The following is a 20,218-nucleotide window of genomic DNA, read 5'->3' as shown; positions in this document are numbered from 1 at the left end:
TTATATCCTTAAGAAACATTTAAATTATAATTGAATTCATTTAAGACAGAGACACAATTTGTTCAGTAAACTACTGTTTAATTTTTTTTTTAAAAAGAAGCAATTTTGTTTAGTTTTTTCTCCCTACTGTACGAAACCGTGATTTCAAAACCGAGGTACGTACCGAACCGTCAGTTTTGTGTATTGTTACACTCCTACTTCCAAGGCTAAGCTAAGAACGGGGCCAGTGTGTTAAGCTCTCTCAGCCATCATAGACACATAATAGGCCTACGTAAATGTTGCCATATTCACTCTAAAAAAAGTGATATATAGCACTAAGAGTGGTTCTTGGCTCGTAATCCTTACCACTTTTGGTGCTATGTAGCACCTTTGTCAAATGGTGCTATGTAGAACCCATAAGAGGTGCTATATCGCATTTTATTTCTTCAACAAAAATAGGCCTAAACAGCACCAACAGTGGTTCTTTGGCTCGTAGAGAAGGGGCTTTACAGGTTCTTTGTAGAGCAGTGGTGCTATATAGCACCTTAACCACCCCAAAGAACCACTGAAGAGCCATGCAGGGGCTTAACAGGTTCTGTATACAGTAGCGGTGCTATATAGCACCTCAGTCATCCCAAAGAACTGCTGAAGAACCACTGAAGCACCAAGATTTGGTGCTATTCAGCACTTAAAGTGGTTCCCCTATGATTACGAGCCAAAGAACCACTTTTAGTACTACACAGCACCATTTTTTTAGAGTGGAAGGCTGCATCCGAAAACTTAGGCAGCTGACTTGTTGCCTTGCTGCCTCATCAGGCAATGACTTTGCAGGCAGCGTTTGCATACGAAGGCACCTTACGTAACCTCATGAGATTTCAGACAGACTTCTGAGGCAGCATAACGTTTTAATGATCTAGAGCAATAACTAAGCAAATGTTTAATTATAACAATAGTAATTTCTCTCTAGAAGTGGAAAACTTTGGTCAAAAATTTACATTTACACACAAACTGACCACCAACCACAACTTTCAGACACCATCTTTCTTTTCTTTTTGTTTCTCAACTGTCACCAAATGGAACGCATACGATTGTGGGATATCAAAGGCAGCGAAGGATACGTCTACTGCCTTCAAAAATCAATCAGATGAAGGTATCTCAGGAGACAGGAAGTGATGCTAACATTGGATTGATGCCTTCCTACCTCGGAATGCATCCTCCGAAGGCAGCGTTTTTAAGTTTTCGGACGCAACCTTATATTAAAAATGTAGATCTTTAAAATGTAACTATGTAAAAGAAAAACTAAAGATATTTTTATTTCAGACATTTTAGATTAAAAATAAATTATATGAAGAATATAGTAAATATAAATAAGTTTTGGTGATTACTAAATATTTAAAAAATAATTCTAAAAATATATAGGCCATAAAAACTTAGAATGAATATATATATATATATGAATTATAAAATGATATTTAATTTAAATTGTGTAGAGAGCAGCTGATTATTTAGCTTTTATAATCAAGCTGATATCTGTATTGAGGAGAAGTATGTTCTTTGTTTTATATAATTGTTTCTCTCTCTCGCCACTCACTCACTGCTGAAAAAGATTGAGTGCAGCTTTATGAGAGGAGAAATGACACCATGGCAACCAGTCAACAAAACAAATGAGCTGAACAATAGCCCACCCTCACTGTTCAGGCTCTCCTGCTGAATGGACAAACTGTCCAAAAATGCAGCTCTGCAATTAGTCAAAGTGACTGTCAGTCAACTATAACCCTCCTACAGAGCAGGTTAGTCTGGGGCAACAGGAGACAGCACTGCACTGATTTGCTTTCTTATAGATTTTATTTAATTTAAGGATATCGATCCTGGCTGACTTGGGAAACCAGAGTGAATTGAATGTGATTTAGTTTGAACAAAACATTCTTAAATTCATTTTCAAACAATCACAAAGTCTCAAAACATACATAGAATGGTAGTGGGTAAAAAGGTAACAAAAGATAGTATTCTTCCATCTGTTTGTGAAGATGATGGAGATGAAGGTGGAAAAGAAGAGGATTTGGGAGGGATTGCAAGCAGGCCGGTCAGCAGACCCAGAAGTCTCTACAGCAGAGGAAGTGTTGATGGCCAAGTGAGTGTCCCTGCTCATATTTCACGGATTCTGTTCACACTTTACAATAAGGTCTCATTTGTTAACATTAAATAATGCATTAACAAACACAAACTAACACTGAACATTATAATCTTACAGCATTTATTAATCTTTGTTAATGTTAGTTCATAAAAATGTTCATGTTCACAGTGCATTATCTAATATGTTAACAAATGCAACTTTTGATCTTAAAATTTAACTATTAAATGTAGAAATTACTATTAATGCTGCAGAGGTTTGTTCGTTGTTAGTTCATGTTAACTAATTGTAACAAATCATACCTTATTGTAAAGTGTTACCGTGTCTCTTATGCTTGTATCTTAGAAAACACATGACAACTAGTATACAGGTTCCTGGATCAACATCCTTTCAACCAATCGGATTTTAGGGTTTAGGGGAAGTGACATGGTTTGGCCTATGAAAGGTTGAACGCTGGTTGCCAAATACTCACATACAGTGTCAATTTAACACTTTTGTTAAGCCATCCCAAATATAACCACCATAATAGTGTCCAAACGGCATTTGAATTAAATAAAATAATACACTTCTGTTCAAAAGTGGGGTCAGTAAGATTTGAAAAAAATGCTTTTATTCAGCAAGGATAGATTAAAGTGATCAAAAGTGACAGTAAATTCGATTATAATGTTACGAAAGGTTATAAAAAGGAAATATTCAGCATATTAGAATGTTTTCTGAAGGATCACTGAAGACTGGCGTAATGATGCCGAAAATTCAGCTTTGATTACACGAGTAAATTACAATTTAAAATATATTAAAATAGAAAACAGTAATTTTACTGTATTTTTGGTGTACAGCATGAGAGACTTTTTTTTTTTTTTTTTTTAAATCTTACAGACCCCTACAATCTTTTGAACGGTATATAATGATGTAGTTTAAACACCAAATTCATCAGAAACTCGTGCTCTTTCATATTTTGAGCAGATGATTGGAATGTGATTGGCTCCTGACCAGTGTTGGTTTACATCTCATTGGATAAAGTTTTGGTTTTCTCAACTTTTTGATGCTCTCACCACTTGCCTTGCTCCACTGTCAATCCCACAATCCCCCGCATGAGCCTGTCGCTCAGCAGCTCCCATAGAAAATGAATTGTAAACGCCCGCTCATCTCAGCACCAGTGGGCGCATACAGTTACTTTTCAACCACTCACCACTAACCATCTGGCTCCATTCTGGAATCTGGTACTTTACACAATCCAATAAAATCAAGTCCTATCCTACAGTATGTTTTTTTCCCCTCACAGTATGTTTCATTTGGAAATATGTCATATTGTGGAAGTAAAATGGCTTGTGAATGGTAGGATTGTGCACGATTCAGAAGTGAAACGTAGAAATTCAGGTAACTGTAATGTTAGAATAGCAAAGTTTGTCAAGACAAGCTTGGAATATTGAATTGACAAAGTTGAGGATGGATGGATGGATGGATGGATGGATGGGTTTATGGATGGATGGAATGGATGAGTGGGTGGATGAATGGGTTTGTGGATGAATGGGTAGATGGATGGATGGATGGATGAGTGGGTGGATGAATGGTGGATGGATTTATGGATGGATGGATGGATGGGTGGATGGAATGGATGCTTGGGTGGATGGAATGGATGCTTGGGTGGGTGGGTGGATGAATGAATGGATGGATGGATTTGTGGGTGGGTGGATGGATGGATGGATGGATGGATGGATGGATGGATGGAATGGAATGGATGCATGGATGGATGGATGGATGGATGCATGGATGGATGAATGGGTTTGTGGATGAATGGGTGGATGGATGGATGGATGGATGGGTTTGTGGATGAATGGGTGGATGGATGGATGGATGGATGGATGAGTGGGTGGGTGAATGGGTGGATGGATGGATGCGTGGGTGGATGGATTTATGGATGGATGGGTGGATGGGTTTGTGGATGGATGGGTGGATGGAATGGATGCTTGGGTGGATGGAATGGATGCTTGGGTGGGTGGGTGGATGAATGAATGGATGGATGGATTTGTGGATGATGGATGGATGGATGGATGGATGGATGGATGGATGGATGGATGGGTGGATGGGTTTGTGGATGGATGGGTTGATGGAATGGATGCTTGGGTGGGTGGATGAATGAATGGATGGATGGATTTGTGGATGGATGGATGGATGGATGATGGATGGAATGGAATGGATGCATGGGTGGATGGATGGATGGATGGATGGATGGATGGATGGATGGATGGAATGGATGCATGGATGGAAGTATGGGTGGGTGGGTGGATAAATGGATAAATGGATGGATGGATGGATGGATGTGAATGTTATCTATAGAAATGTGTTTTATACAAATGACAACGTCTTATTGGAAAGTTTTGAAAAATGTTGGAAAAGCCTTGAAAGTTTATAAAACTTATTGACATGAGTGAACGATAGATGGCTAAATGATGAGATATAATTTCTGAGCATATTCCCTGCCTGAAAATTTGCATTCTTCTGCTCAGAGAGTGCCTAGATCCCCCAGCCAGCATCAAAGCATAAAATTGGTCCATCAGGTTGAAGATTATACAAATGAAGAAGACGAGGTGGAGGAAGGTCGAGGCCACCCAGGTGATGGACAGCAGCAGGAGGGAGAGTGTGTCATCGGTGACGAAGATTTTGACACAGACCTGGAACTCGACAGATTTCACAGTGAGAGTTCTTATTAAAAGTGAAAGTGTGAATATGAACAGAGAGAGAGAGAGTGGGCTGGCGGGGGGACGTGGGTGATGCACGTTCTGATAGAGGGTGTCAAAGAGCTAAGGGGCAGAGAATATGATGTTTCCACTCAATGGGGAATAAAACAGGCAAACGGCCGTGAGTCATGCTTGTAATTTCAGACAGGCTTCTCTCTTTCTCTCTCTCTTTCATTTTTCACCTGCTCGTTCTGCAGATACCGAAACACCTACACAATCCTCTGCATATACATAAATCATGGCTCGATCCATCTCTTACTATCTCTCTGATGGCTGTTTATTCAGCTTATTAGAGATAGCCATCTGCTAGATTACTGCTGTGTGCCTCCGCATAGCTTAATGAATGGCTTGGGAATTTTCCACATTCATGATAATTGCGCATCTCAATGAGAAACAATGATACATTGTTGTCGTATTTGGTTTACAAAGTCACACCAGTTCATCTCAGTTCATTCAGTTCAATTGAGTGGAAGGCTGCACGTGTGAATACTCCATATTGGTTATCTTCTGTATTGACTGATTAACGGCGCTTGCTAAGGAAAACATTATTATTTTTTACCCATAAACCCCTAACTTTATGTTTTAAACTTCAATGAGTTGTTTCTTGTCCTGTACCGTTTGAGCTACAGACAGGAAAGACACAGTACCTTAAATGCTTTGAGATGCATTATTCCTTTTCTAAGCAATCAGATTCTAAGCAGTTTTTAAATGTTATCTGTTCTATGTTTTTTTTATTTTTATGATTCATTATTACTTATTGTTTTGCATTTGCATTTCTTGTATTCTAGCAATTTAATATGGGAAAGGTGCATTATAAATAAAAAGTATTATTATTATTATTATTATTATTATTATTAGACAACACACAGACAGCAAATTGATAAAAAATACTTATTTTTAAGTCTACAGTTACAGGACAAAATTATAAAATTATATTAATATATTTATGTATATAGGTGCTGGTCATATAATTAGAATAACATCAAAAAGTTGATTTTATTTCCCTAATTCCATTCAAAAAGTGAAACTTGTATATTATATTCATTCATTACACACAGACGGATATATTTCAAATGTTTTTTTCTTTTCATTTTGATGATTATAAGTGACAAGTAAGGAAAATCCCAAATTCAGTATCTCAGAAAATTAGAATATTACTGAAGTCCAATACAAAGAAAGGATTTTTAGAAATCTTGGCCAACTGAAAAGTATGAACATGAAAAGTATGAGCATGTACAGCACTCAATACTTAGTTGGGGCTCCTTTTGCCTGAATTACTGCAGCAGGAGTGCGTGGCATGGAGTCGATCAGTCTGGGGCACTGCTCAGGTGTTATGAGAGCCCAGGTTGCTCTGATAGTGGCCTTCAGCTCTTCTGCATTGTTGGGTCTGGCATATCGCATCTTCCTCTTCACAATACCCCAGAGATTTTCTATGGGGTTAAGGTCAGGCGAGTTTGCTGGCCAATTAAGAACAGGGATACCATGGTCCTTAAACCAGGTACTGGTAGCTTTGGCACTGTGTGCAGGTGCCAAGTCCTGTTGGAAAATGAAATCTGCATCTCTATAAAGTTGGTCAGCAGCAGGAAGCATGAAGTGCTCTAAAACTTCCTGGTATACGGCTGCGTTGACCTTGGACCTCAGAAAACACAGTGGACCAACACCAGCAGATGACATGGCACCCCAAACCATCACTGACTGTGGAAACTTTACACTGCACCTCAAGCAACGTGGATTGTGTGCCTCTCCTCTCTTCCTCCAGACTCTGGGACCCTGATTTCCAAAGGAAATTCAAAATTTACTTTCATCAGAGAACATAACTTTGGACCACTCAGCAGCAGTCCAGTCCTTTTTGTCTTTAGCCCAGGCGAGACGCTTCTGACGCTGTCTGTTGTTCAAGAGTGGCTTGACAGAAGGAATGCGACAGCTGAAACCCATGTCTTGCATATGTCTGTGCGTAGTGGTTCTTGAAGCACTGACTCCAGCTGCAGTCCACTCTTTGTGAATCTCCCCCACATTTTTGAATGGGTTTTGTTTCACAATCCTCTCCAGGGTGCAGTTATCCCTATTGCTTGTACACTTTTTTCTACAATATCTTTTCCTTCCCTTTGCCTCTCTATTAATGTGTTTGGACACAGAGCTCTGTGAACAGCCAGCCTCTTTTGCAATGACCTTTTGTGTCTTGCCCTCCTTGTGCAAGTTATCAATGGTTGTCTTTTGGACAACTGTCAAGTCAGCAGTCTTCCCCATGATTGTGTAGCCTACAGAACTAGACTGAGAGACCATTTAAAGGCCTTTGCAGGTGTTTTAAGTTAATTGGCTGATTAGAGTGTGGCACCAGGTGTCTTCAATATTGAACCGTTTCACAATATTCTAATTTTCTGAGATACTGAATTTGGGATTTTCCTTAGTTGTCAGTTATAATCATCAAAATTAAAAGAAATAAACATTTGAAATATATCAGTCTGTGTGTAATGAATGAATATAATATACAAGTTAGTGAAATAAATAAATTTTTTGATGATATTCTAATTATATGACCAGCACCTGTATATTGTTTGTATTATAAAATAGCACTTAAAATAACACTAAATTATAATATTGTATTATGAAAATGTTTCTTTTACAGAATATTATAGAATTATACATTTCATGCTTTCAGTGTTCCAAAAATATTTACTATCATACATTGAAATATCTGCAATTTATTTGTTGCTTACAAAGTGTTAAAGGGTTAGTTCACTCAGAATGAAAATTCTGTCATTAATTACTCACCCTCATGTCGTTCCAAACCCGTAAGACTTTCGTTCATCTTCAGAACATAAACTAAGATCTTTTTATGAAATCTGAGAGATTTTTGACCCTTTATTCACAGCCTACACAACTACCACTTTGATGCTTCATAAAGTTCGTAAAGAGAATGTAAAACTAATCCATATGAATTGAGCGGTTTAGTCCAAATTATCTGAAGAGGCTCGATCACTTTATATGATGAACAGATTGAATTTAGGCTTTTATTTACATATAAACATTGACAAAGACTTTGACATTGATCAGTGAACATAAACAGAAGCTCAACCGTACATGCTTCATGCGCGAGACAAACCTCATTGGTTCTTGTGGAAGTTCAAACGGGCTGCGTAACACAAGAATGAACCTCATTGGTTCTCACACGTCAAGCAAACATGCTTGAGTTTCAGTTTACCACAACTGATGTGTGCGTTGATGAATGTTTATATGTGAATAAAAGTCTAAATTCAATCTGTTCATAATATAAAGCGATCGAGTCTCTTTGGAAAATTTGTACTAAACCGCTCAATTCATATGGATTAGTTTTACCATCTCTTTATAAACTTTTTAAAGCGTCAAAGTGGTAGTTGTGTAGCTATCAATAGAGGAACAAAAAGGTCTCAGATTTCATTAAAAAGATCTTCATTTGTGTTTTGAAGATGAACAAAAGTCTTACGTATTTGGAACGACATGAGGGTGAGTAATTAATGACAGAATTTTTATTTTTCACTCATAACATCCTAGCATTAGTTTTGTCTGTGTTTGTCTGTATGGATTGAGAAATAATCCATGTATCATCATTGCAGCTGTCAATATTTTACCAATTTGCTTCATTTATACTAGAGATATCTTATCTAACAAAAGAATGAGATGTATTCTGATTGTGTTTTAGATGAAAAACAAGCATATGACCCTACAGGCCAGTCTCACTACAGAGAGGCTTGTAAGATGCTGAACGTAACTCCTGTGTCCTACTTCCTCCGAAATATGAACCAGAGTGAACTCAACATGATGCATTGTGGTTTGGGCTCACAGGTAAGAGCAAAAAAACTGATTTAATGTCACACTTTAAAACAGAGATGAAATAATGCACAACAGAGTGCAACAGTGTCTGCCCATTTTTCAGCTGCATTGGTTCTGGAAGTATTTTTCCCCATATGAATTTTTAAAAAGTCTTTGTTGAAGAGTTATTACTAAGCCATGAACCAAACCAACAAGCTACAAGGTGAATCAAAACATTACAAATTTTGTAATTATTTGAAAATTGGACAAAAAGGCAAAGGTACAATGTTGTGTATTTAATGGCTTTAATGAGGGAAAGAATTCCCAAGAAACATTGCGAATGACATAAAGTAAAAACAATGCGGAAATATGGGTGCTAAACAGTTTATTTAGTGCAGCAGTGCCCGCCCCCTTTTTCAGCGGCGCTGTTTTTTTGTTTTTCTTCTTTTTTTTTCCCATAAGAATTTTAAAATAGTCTTCGTAAAAGGTCCCGTTTTTCGTGGTTTTTTGAAGCTTTGATTGTGTTTATAGTGTGCAATATAACATGTGTTCATGTTTCGCGTGTAAAAAAACACAGTATTTTTCACATAATTTACTTATCTGTATACCGCTGTTTCCTCTGTCATAAAAACGGGCTGATGACTTCCTTGTTCTATGAAGTCCCTCCTTCAGAAATACGTAACGAGTTCTGATTGTGCCAGCGGTTCCTGTGTTGTGATTCGACAGCAGCTTAGCGCATCTTGCCCGGAAAGGTCACGCCTCTTACCATAACGTGGAGATGCACGCGCTCAGTGTTATTGTAAACATGTGCTGCACATAGTTTTACATGTGGATTATAATTTTCGGGAACCGAGTTAAACATAAATTGTAACCATTGATCTCTAAGTAGAGCGTCCCTGGGAAGGCCAAACAAAGGTGATTGGACTGCGGGATGAAAATAACAGCGTTTCAACGACATGGCGACAAACACACTCTACAAACGCAACTCTTGCTCTTCTCCGTGGGAGCGCAACAAGACCACGCCCCTTTTTTTGTGTATTCCTGTGGGCGGAGGTTAGTCAAAAAACTGTTTTAGTGACGTCATTAAAGAAGGAAGTAGAGGGATGTAGTCCAAACTGGCCGTTCGATGTAGGCGACTTCTGTTAAATAAAATATCTTGCTTGGCATTGAACTTTGAGCTTTAAAATTTTACAGATTTTATTTATACTCTAACAACAACATTACACACTAACTAAAGTTTGAAACATGGGATCACGAAGAACGGGACCTTTAAAGCGTTATTAGCCAAGAACCAAACCAATCAGCTACAAGGTGAATCATAACACTACAAACTTTGATTTGAAGCAAAAAACTTTTTGAAAATTGAAATTGAACTTTTTGAAAATTGAAAATTACAGTCCCATGAATATGTATATATATATATATATATATATATATATATATATATATATATATATATATATATATATATATATATATCATTATATTAGAATGATTTCTGAAGGATCATGTGACACTGAAGACTGGAGTAATGATGCTGAAAATTCAGATTTGTCAACACAAGAATAAATTACATTTTAAAATATTTTCAAATAGAAAACAGTTATTTAAAATTGTAATAATATTTCACAATATTACTGTTTTTACTGTATTTTTAAATAAATGCAGCCTTGGTGAGCAGACGAAACTCCTTATAAACATTAAAAATCTAACCGTTTCCAAACTTTTGACTGGTAGTGTGTGTGTATATATATATATATATATATATATATATATATATATATATATATATATATATATATATATATATATATATACACACACATTTCAATATTGAGAGAGCGTAGGGAGATGATCAATTCGATTGGTCATTTGCAGTACTTTTAAAGAGATCTGTACAGTAATATAGTTTTAGTAATATAGGTAATGTAGTTTTTCACCAGGAATTAAACATGATTATTTATTATTTAGCTGAAATAATGCAGGCTGATGGCTTCAGCAAAAGCAAATACCGTGGATTAACAACCTTGTAGCTCACAGGTGTGTCTTTAAAGGTTTACAAGTTATCGTTCAAAATCAATTTCCTTTTAGAGAAAATTAATGGAATTTTTACTCCCAGAACTGTTGCATTTTATTTGGCATGATTTGTTTGTTTCAGTTCTCTTTTATTGCAGAATCATGGGTAACGTAATTTTTCATGAGGATTCCCTCTGTTAAACATAATTGTTTAAAAATGAGTTAAAATAATAAGGGCCGATGGCTTCAGTAAAACCATATACCATGTCAGTTGGTTTTTTTTAAGGTTTATAAGTTATTGTTAAAAATCAGCTCTCCTGTGGTGAAAATGAATGGGATTTTTACTTTTGGAACCTGACTGTTGCACTCATGTCCACCATAGCATTTTTATCCAGCTGAAACGCCTAGCTGTGGCCGCTTATTCGGCGCAGCGTTTTGTTATTGTTGTTGTTGTTTTGTTTTTTTTAATTCAGTTGAGATGCTTTGGTTGCTGTGATACAGAACATACGCGGAAGTGTTACTAGTATCTGATTTGGCAGATAGTTTGTTTCTAAATATAAACATGAAAACACAATGTAAAGTATAGTCTTGTTTTGGAGGATTTTGTTCAGTTGATTTTGTTGTTGTGTACTTTGTTGTCTGTTGTCGTTGTACAAGCAGGATGTGACAATTGGTCGGTGTGGTACTTGCCCTGCCCCTCCTCCATTGTGATTGGACGACTGGGTAAAAAGTGACTGATGAACAAAGTTGAACATTTTTCGGCTGTGTCCGAATGCTTTAAAATGCTGCCTTCAGAGGCTGCATTCCAAGGTAGGAAGGCATCAAGGCATGTCCGAATCCAATGTTAGCTTCACTTCCCGTCTCCTGAGATACCTTCATCTGATTGATTTTTGAAGGCAGCATTGACGTGTCCTTCGCTGCCTTTGATATCCCACAATCCTGTGCATTCCATTCTGTGACAGTTGAGCTAAAAAATAAAGATGGCATCTGAAAGTTGGGGTTGGTGGTCAGTTTGTGTGTACAATGTACATTTTTGACCAACATTTCAACATGTCTAGCGAGAAAGCATTGCTTAGTTATCACCAAAGCTCACTCTCCTTTGCTTTAGATCATTGAACTGTTACATTGCCTCAGAAATCTGTGCAAAATCAGTTTCGTGAGGTTCCTTTGTGCGCAAACGCTGCCTGCAAAGTCATTGCCTGATAGGGCAGCGAGGGTACAAGTCAGCTGCCTAAGACTTCGGACACAGCCAACAACTCTCGGCGAGCCTGAAATAAATCATCAGCGCATTGTCACGTTGATGCCGTTTTTAAATTCACGGCACTCCCATTTAAAACAATTGAAAAATATGCTGGCCTTAGGAAAACAATGCTTTGGTGGACACACGGCCTAAAGGGTTACAAAACAATGTCAAATATTTTAAAAACTCTCCTCTATAGGGTACCAAAGCTCTGGCGGTTTCTTTGGTAACCAACACCTCCATTCTGAAACTGAATCTACGAGATAATTGGATGGAGGGAATGGGCGCGGCTGCCATCGCTGACATGCTCAAAGAGAATTGCTACATCACAGGTGACTTTCTGCAGCCACACTGCTACCATCCCACACACTACTTCTACTTCACAGTACTGCCTTGTTTTCTGTTGGACTTTTATTTGGGATTCACTGGCAGTGTGAACTTCAAGTCTGTTTGATCTCATCTGTGAGACAGTCTTGTCATGTATTTTATAGTGGAACATGGTGATCGGACAGTCTGGAATCTTTTCTAGGCCCTTTCAAAATGAAATGAATAATTCTCAGGCTGAAGGAAATGCAGATTAACGCCTGTACAGTAGAGGGCGCCGCTCAAACAAATTTTTCAGCTGTGTTGCCATTCTGGACGATAGATAGATTTGCATTACTTATTTGAAAAAGTAACTCAGATATTTAGTTTAAATTTAGAACGCGTTACTTTACTTGTTACTTGAAAATGCAATCTGATTACATAACTCACATTACTTGTAATGCGTTACCCTCAACACTGTTTATCATTCACTGTGCTTTTCATGAACTTTTATGATTGTGCAGTTGATTGTGTTTTTCCCTCCCAGAAATTGATTTGTCTGAAAACCGAATGGGCGAACATGGAGCCAGGGCTTTGTCCAGCATGCTGTTGGAAAACACTACTCTAGTCTCTCTCAACCTCTCCGGGAACCATCTGGACGAGCGAGCGGCCAGACACCTGTCTCCAGCTCTGATCGCCAACCAGAAACTTCAGCACCTCGACCTGAGTCACAACAGATTCGGAGATATGGCAGGTGTGAGATGATGTGAAAAGCTTGCTGTAAAAGGTTCACTGCTTGAGCTTAGACATGATTACGGCAGACCTCTACTTCAGTAACTTTGCTTTTAAAGGGGCATTTAGTGGTATTTGGCTGCCCAGTGTTGAATGGTTGCACATAACACTTGAACTGGAAGACTATTGCATGGCCACTTAGTAGGACAAGTACTAGAAGAAACAGCTTGAGATTTGACCTAACACATGCATAACAATAAAAGAATGTTAACCTTCACTCGAATATTCCACAATGGGAATCAAATTAAATATGTCAGTTTCTCTTACTTTGATTATACAGATGATTTTACAGCACTCCTGAGTGTGATAAAATAAAATGTCTTGACACAAAACTTGGATAATTTAGTTTCAGTTCAATAAGCAAAATATAACTCTCAGACTACATTTGTCCGGATACATTCAAAAATGTATCTTTTAGTTTTGGTCTTCTGTCCACAATGAGACAATGTTTTTGTTCATGAAAAATGAGCTTTTTGAAGATGCTTTCCAAAGTAGATGAACCCAGCAAACAAAAAAATTTCTAAGAACATTTTGCTAACGTATTCTTATTAAGTTATGAAAATGTTATTTCTGAACATTTCAAACGTTTTTTTTCTTGTTTCTTGCGAACATTAAGGGAACATTCCATTATATAATTCTGCAAACATGCGAATATAATTTACTTTTGAATGTTGTCTGAACATTCTGAAACAAGTAGTAACATTTAAACAATGTTAGACGAACATCCAACTAAAACCTTTTAAGAAAAAACGTTCCATGAATGATGTTTAAATAATGTTTTTGTGCTAGTGCTTTGAGAACATTATTATTGAAGACCAAATAACTTCGAACGAACGTTCTATCAATGCTACTGGATGAATTTTTTCATAACTTTTAGAGAACCTTGCTAGAACATTAGGTAAAGTTCTGAGAATGTTCCCTGTTAGCTGGGAATGATATCTATGATTATATCGGCATGTGCCTATCTTCTGTCAGATTAACACAATATGAGATATATTTAAAAATATCTTGGCTCTTTTTGCTTTATAATGACAGTGAATGGGGGGCCTGATTTTGAAGCAAAATAAAAGTACATCCATCCATCTTAAAGGATTAGTCCACTTTTAAATAAACTTTTCCTGATAATTTACTCACCCCCATGTCATCCAAGATGTTCATGTCTTTCTTTCTTCAGTCGAAAAGAAATTAAAGTTTTTGATGAAAACATTCCAGGATTATTCTCCTTATAGTAGACTTCAATGGGCACCAAACAGTTGAAGGTCATAATTAGTTTCAGTGCAGCTTCAAATTGTTCAACACGATCCCAGATGAGAAATAAGGGTCTTATCTAGTGAAACCATCGCTCATTTTCTGAAAAAAATTGAAAATTATATAAGTTTTAACCATAAATGTTCATCTTGAACTAGCTCTCTTCTTCTTCTTCTTCTTTTCCTCTATTAGAATTCCAGCAGTGTAGACACTGCTAAGCGTAATACTGCCCTCCACAGGCCAAAGTTTGAACTAATTGTTATATACTATTGAACTAGCATATTGCATATAAAAATTAGTTCAAACTTTGACCTGTGGAGGGCAGTATTACGCTTAGCAGTGTCTACACTGCTGGAATTCTAATAGAAGAGAAGAAGAAGAGAGCTAGTTCAACATTTATTGATAAAACATATAATTTTCAATTTTTTTCAGAAAATTAGCAATGGTTTCACTAGATAAGACCCTTATTTCTCATCTGGGATCGTGTTAAACAATTTGAAGCTGCAGTGAAACTAATTTTGACCTTCAACTGTTTGGTGCCCATTGAAGTCTACTATATGGAAAAAAATCCTGGAATGTTTTCATCAAAAACTTTAATTTCTTTTCGACTGAAGAAAGAAAGACATGGACATCTTGGATGACATGGGGGTGAGTAAATTATCAGGAAAAGTTTATTTAAAAGTGGACTAATCCTTTAAAAGCAATCCACAGTTTCCGGTTCCAGGGGGTTAATAAAGGCCTTCTGAAGCGAAGCGTAAAAAATATCCATAATTAAAACTTTATTAACTATAATAACTAGCTTCTAGCAAACACCCGCATGCATCGATTTGCGGCAGAAAAGTGACACATGACATAATGATGAATGCGGAAGCGCAAAGGATAGAGCAAAGCAAAATAAAATGAATTAGAAGTTTTAAAGAGAAATTTTAAGGAGAAAAGATTTCAATATAAGAGAAGAGGAGCTTGAGTTTGTTGCACAGCCCTATTTTGTTTAAATCATGAGAGGCGTCTAAGCTTATGCTACTCCTACATCCTACGTCATACATCGCGTCACGGGTTACTCTTGTGGCACAAGTCGACTTGCGCGGTATGTGTACGGTCGTCTGCTGGAAGCTAGTTATTTTAGATTATAAAGTTTTAAATATGAATATTTTTCTTACAAAAATGCATCGCTTCCCTTCAGAAGGCCTTTATTGACCCCCCGGAGCCGTGTGGGTTACCTTTACGATGGATGAATGCACTTTTTTTGCTTCAAAATCAAGCCCCCAATTCACTGCCATTATAAAGCTTGGAAGAGCCAGGATATTTTAGAATATAATTCAGATTGTGTTTGTCTGTCCTTGGATGGCTTTAGGGAGAGTAAATCATGGGGTAATTTTCATTTTTGGGTGAACTAACCCTTTAAAATCTACTGTTTTCAAACACATCTGGTTCACCAAAGATTATTCATACCTTTCTGTGAGAATGCATGGAAAAGCAATTCTTCAAAATAATGTAGTTTTCTTTTATAGCTAAGTGCTCTCTTCTTAACTGCAATGCAAATTGGAAATGATATTCAGCTTCAACACAAGCACAATATCTTCCTATTTGCAAGCATCTGAGATATCCAGAGGGCTGGATCTCAAATTATCAGAAACTCCAGTATGATGATGAGGGATATAGAACATAGTCCTAAAGCCCCATAGCTGTCAGCATGAATGACAGAGTGTGAAAATAGGGAAATTGCCTCAATAAAATATTGCATATCATCATCAAGAGGAACTCCTCCATGACCTGCCATGATTCATACATCCTTAACAGATTCCACTGGCATATCTCTGTTCATATTACATATGGTGATGGCTTTCTTTTTATAATCATACACAGCTTGCTTATTCTTGGCAGGCAACCCTGGTGACCATTGAATATGTGGTCAGTAAGGCATGATATATTTATATAAATCAAATATGATATTCATTGAGTTTTTATTTATTTAAGAGCTTTGAAAATGGAAATGCGGAAATGCTTTTTATTAGCTATGTAATATTCTACCGTTCAAAAGTCTGGGGTGTGTAGGATTGTTTGCTTGCCAGAGCTGCATTTACTTGTTCAAAATACTGTAAATATTATTATAATTTGAAATAACGGTTTTCTATTTGATTATATTTTAAAATGTAATTTATTCCTGTGATGAAAAAGCTGAATTTTCAGCATTACTCCAGTCTTCAGTGTCACATGATCCTTCAGAAATCATTCTAATATTCTGATTTGCTGCTCAAGAAATATTTCTTATTATTATCAGTTTGTAAAACAGTTGTGGTGATTAATATTTTTTGGATAATTGTGAATTTTGTTTCTCTTCAGGTTTATGCATCTAAAGGTAATCTATGGGTGGGCATAACGAAAAAACTGTGTCAATTTAATAGAAATAAAAGCTGTTTTCAAGATAATATTTGACACATATTTATATATTATATTATTGAAGGAAGAGGGTCACTCACAAGGGCACCACCATATTTAGGGCCTAAATTACTAGTTACTAGTCAGTTAGATGATGCAGAAATCAAATTATAAGTAGAAGGCACAATAATACACTGAATTAATAACAGCAACTCCCCCATGTTGCTCTTCTCCATCTTTCTCCTCCCCTCAGGGGAAATCCTGGGTGCTGCTATTGCCGAGAACACAGCAATGAAGTCACTCAATCTGGCTTGGAACTGCGTTCGAGGAAAAGGAGCCATTGCATTTGCCGAAGGCCTAGGGGTAAGAGAAAAGTCCATCCTCTGCCAGAGTCAGTCACTCATGCTAAGAATTTACTTTAGCCTAAACATTTAACAACTCAGATAGAGTACAATGCTGTTACATCCACCATTCTATGCAGTAAAGGGGTCTTATCACGAGAAATCAAAGTTTACTTGATGTTTTGAGATAAAAAGAGTTCATTTAACTATGAAAACATACCTCCCCTGTTCAAAAAAAGAGCATTTCCATCATGATGACAACTCTTGGAATAGTTTTAGCATGTTATTGAATATGGGAGTGTTAATGTATTTGGTCTTGGCGGACCAGATCTGTTTTGCTTCTGCTGTTGATTATTGCTGCAAGTATATGACTTTCTACTGCTAATAGATACACAGAAATGCTGCTGTGAGCATGTAAGATATGCTACTGCTGCATAAATAGAGATCTAGGCAGGTGGAGCTGGGGGAGGTGGAGGGTTTCAGAGGAACTCTGCGCTGCAGGACTAGTTTACAGCAAATAATGAACCAGACTATTTAAATGTTCAGCAAGCAATCTAATTGGCTGCAGGGTCAGCAGAGGCCAATCAGCTTGCACCATATGTGAGTGCCTTCTAAGGATAGTTTACCAAAAAATTACAATTCTGTAATTAATTACTCACCCTCATGTCGTTCCACACCCATAAGACCTTTGTTCATCTTTGTTAAGAATTAAGATATTTTTAATCAAATCCAATTGCTCAGTGATGCATGCATTGCCAGCGAGATAGTTAACACTTTCAAATGCCCAGAAAGCTACTAAAGACATATTTAAAACAGTTCATGTGACTACAGTGGTTCAACCTTAATGTTATGAAGTGATGAGAATACTTTTTGTGCGCCAAAAAACGAAATAACGACTTTATTCAACAATATCTAGTGATGGGCGATTTCAAAACACCGCTTAATGAATCTTTTGTTTCAAATCAGTGGTTCGGAGCGTGTATCAAACTGCCAAAGTCACGCCCTCCAGTGGTGAACCATTGAAATATCAAAACACTTATGATGTAACGAAGCCTCGTTTACGGAAATCACGTGACTTTGGCAGTTTGATACATGCTCCGAACCACTGATTTGAAACAAAAGATTCGTAAAGCTTCGAAGCTTCATGAAGCAGTGTTTTGAAATCACCCATCACTAGATATTGTTGAATAAAGTTATTTTGTTTTTTTGGCGCACAAAAAGTATTTTCGTCGCTTCATAACATTAAGGTTGAACCACTGTAGTCACATGAACTGTTTTAAATATGTCTTTAGTAGCTTTCTGGGCATCTGAAAGTGTTAATTATCTTGCTGGCAATGCAGGCCTCACTGAGCCATCGGATTTTATCAAAAATATCTTAATGTGTGTTTCCGAAGATGAACGAAGGTCTTTTGTGGAACAACATGAGGGTGAGTAATTAATGACAGAAATTTCATTTTTTGGTGAACTAACCCTTTAAGATTGCATGTAGAGGACCTATTAGCCTGCGCCCTCTAGAGTTTCATGACTGAACTAGATATTTATTGAAGTTAATTTGCACAAAAACAGCCTATTTGAAAAAAAAAAAAAAAAAAAAAAAATATATATATATATATATATATATATATATATATATATATATATATATATATATATATATATATATATATATATATATATATATATATATATATATATATATAAAATTATTATTATTTTAAAATATATTTTTAATTTTATTTTTAATCTGACAAATGATATGACCCCTATAAAAAAGGAGCACTTCATTTCCGCACATGTGTTACTATAGTCAGTCTGTTGGATTTGATTTTTTCAGGGAAATATCTTCTTGCGGACCCTGGATTTGTCGTACAACGGACTGGGCAAAGAAGGAGCCGTGGCTCTAGAGGAAGCACTCAAACACAACAATACACTGGAGGATCTCAACATTAGGTACTGTCGCCATAGTATGGTTATATATCATAACTGTATTTATGGACTGCAGGATGTGAGACTGTCCTCACTTATTCTTTTTTATGTGTACACAGACAGCTGTCTTGATTTATTGCCGTAATTATGAGATGGTAGACTGTTGAAATTGTACAGTGTTTGTCTGCTAAAGTTGTTTGAATGTTCACAATGCACATTAATTCATGATTTATTTGCCATGGCAAAATCAACAAACACCAGACTTAGCAAACATTCAATAAAATGACAAGCGCCTCCATAAACACTTTTACTTTCATTGCTAAAAATAGTTAACTATTGTCTTTTTCTTTGTCTGCAGCAATAATCGCATACCCTTTGAAGGAGCCATCCATTTTGCGTTGGGCCTCAAAGTGAACTCAACTCTACGAATTCTCAAAGTACGAAACTTTAGAATAGGAACATCAGCTGAATTATTGAAGCGAGCGATACTAAAGTGGCTTTTAAGCGTAAGCTTTCAAGTCTGCGTCAAAAGAGATTAATGGCATTTCTTTCATTGTTATGACTAATTCTGTTGGTTTTAACTGTGATCCAGATGTCTAGGAACCCAATGCAGTCAGCGGGATGCTTCGCCATTCTAAAATCTGTTCAAGCAAACCCAGAATCTGCAGTTGAGTTCTTGGACTTCTCTGTGAGTGACTCTTACCCAATCATTTCTCATGTTTCCTTTGATATTTATTGGTTTTCTTTATTTCTAAAATCAATTTTCTTGTATAGGACATTTGCGTGGACCAAGAATTTGAAGACTTATTCAACAGCACCAAAGAAACGCTCCCAAACCTTCAAGTGAAACATGGTGGAAAAATTAATGCTGCATTTAAAAAGAGCTGAAATTTATTTAAAAAGAAAAACAAACATTGTGGACAATCCATATAGGCATGTAGAACGGCAAATGTATTTTTGAACTTGCATACAACTGAGATTAAACTGATTTGAATCTAGCCTCACACTCCTCCACATGGAAAATTGGATCAAGTCATAGTTGATGGATCATGGTTTCTGGCGTTAAGGGAACAAAGGTTCAGTAGAATGATGTTTAGAAAAGAATTTGATGGCATTAGTGACCTTAGGCTTTAAAACATATTTAACAAAATGGGTACTGACATGATGTGAGGAGCAATGACAAGACAGACTTTGTGTAAAACAACATTTACCTAATTCTTTTTATGTTTGGGATCTTTTTTTTTGAAAGAAGTGTCTTATGCTCACCAAGACTGCATTTATTTGTTCAAAATACATTATTAAATATCATTACAACTGTTTTATATTTGAATAAATT

At 36.7% G+C, this 20,218-nt stretch overlaps 1 protein-coding gene across 1 annotated transcript; it reads left to right on the top strand.

The window, feature by feature from the left end:
* The first annotated feature begins 1,767 nt into the window (after positions 1-1,767).
* On the top strand, positions 1,768-20,123 carry lrrc74b (leucine rich repeat containing 74B). The gene is made up of 10 exons (XM_048188833.1): positions 1,768-2,110; positions 4,618-4,804; positions 8,528-8,670; positions 12,093-12,225; positions 12,744-12,950; positions 16,869-16,978; positions 18,791-18,906; positions 19,241-19,319; positions 19,475-19,570; positions 19,657-20,123. The coding sequence occupies exons 1-10, from the start codon at positions 1,952-1,954 to the stop codon at positions 19,768-19,770; spliced, it is 1,344 nt and encodes a 447-aa protein (XP_048044790.1). The 5' UTR covers positions 1,768-1,951; the 3' UTR covers positions 19,771-20,123.
* Positions 20,124-20,218: the final 95 nt, after the last annotated feature.

The sequence above is a fragment of the Megalobrama amblycephala genome, linkage group LG4 (assembly GCF_018812025.1).
Source record: "Megalobrama amblycephala isolate DHTTF-2021 linkage group LG4, ASM1881202v1, whole genome shotgun sequence".
Classification (NCBI taxonomy): Eukaryota; Metazoa; Chordata; class Actinopteri; order Cypriniformes; family Xenocyprididae; genus Megalobrama; species Megalobrama amblycephala.
The sequence above is the reverse complement of the archived record's forward strand: the minus strand, read 5'-3'. Positions and strand labels throughout refer to the sequence as shown.

Coding starts and splice junctions, on each gene's coding strand:
- lrrc74b (XM_048188833.1), top strand. CDS start 1,952: ATGGTAGTGGGTAAAAAGGTAACAAAAGATAGTATTCTTCCATCTGTT. Junction 12,226..12,743: donor AGAGAATTGCTACATCACAG/GTGACTTTCTGC, acceptor TTTCCCTCCCAG/AAATTGATTTGTCTGAAAAC. Junction 16,979..18,790: donor CATTTGCCGAAGGCCTAGGG/GTAAGAGAAAAG, acceptor TGATTTTTTCAG/GGAAATATCTTCTTGCGGAC.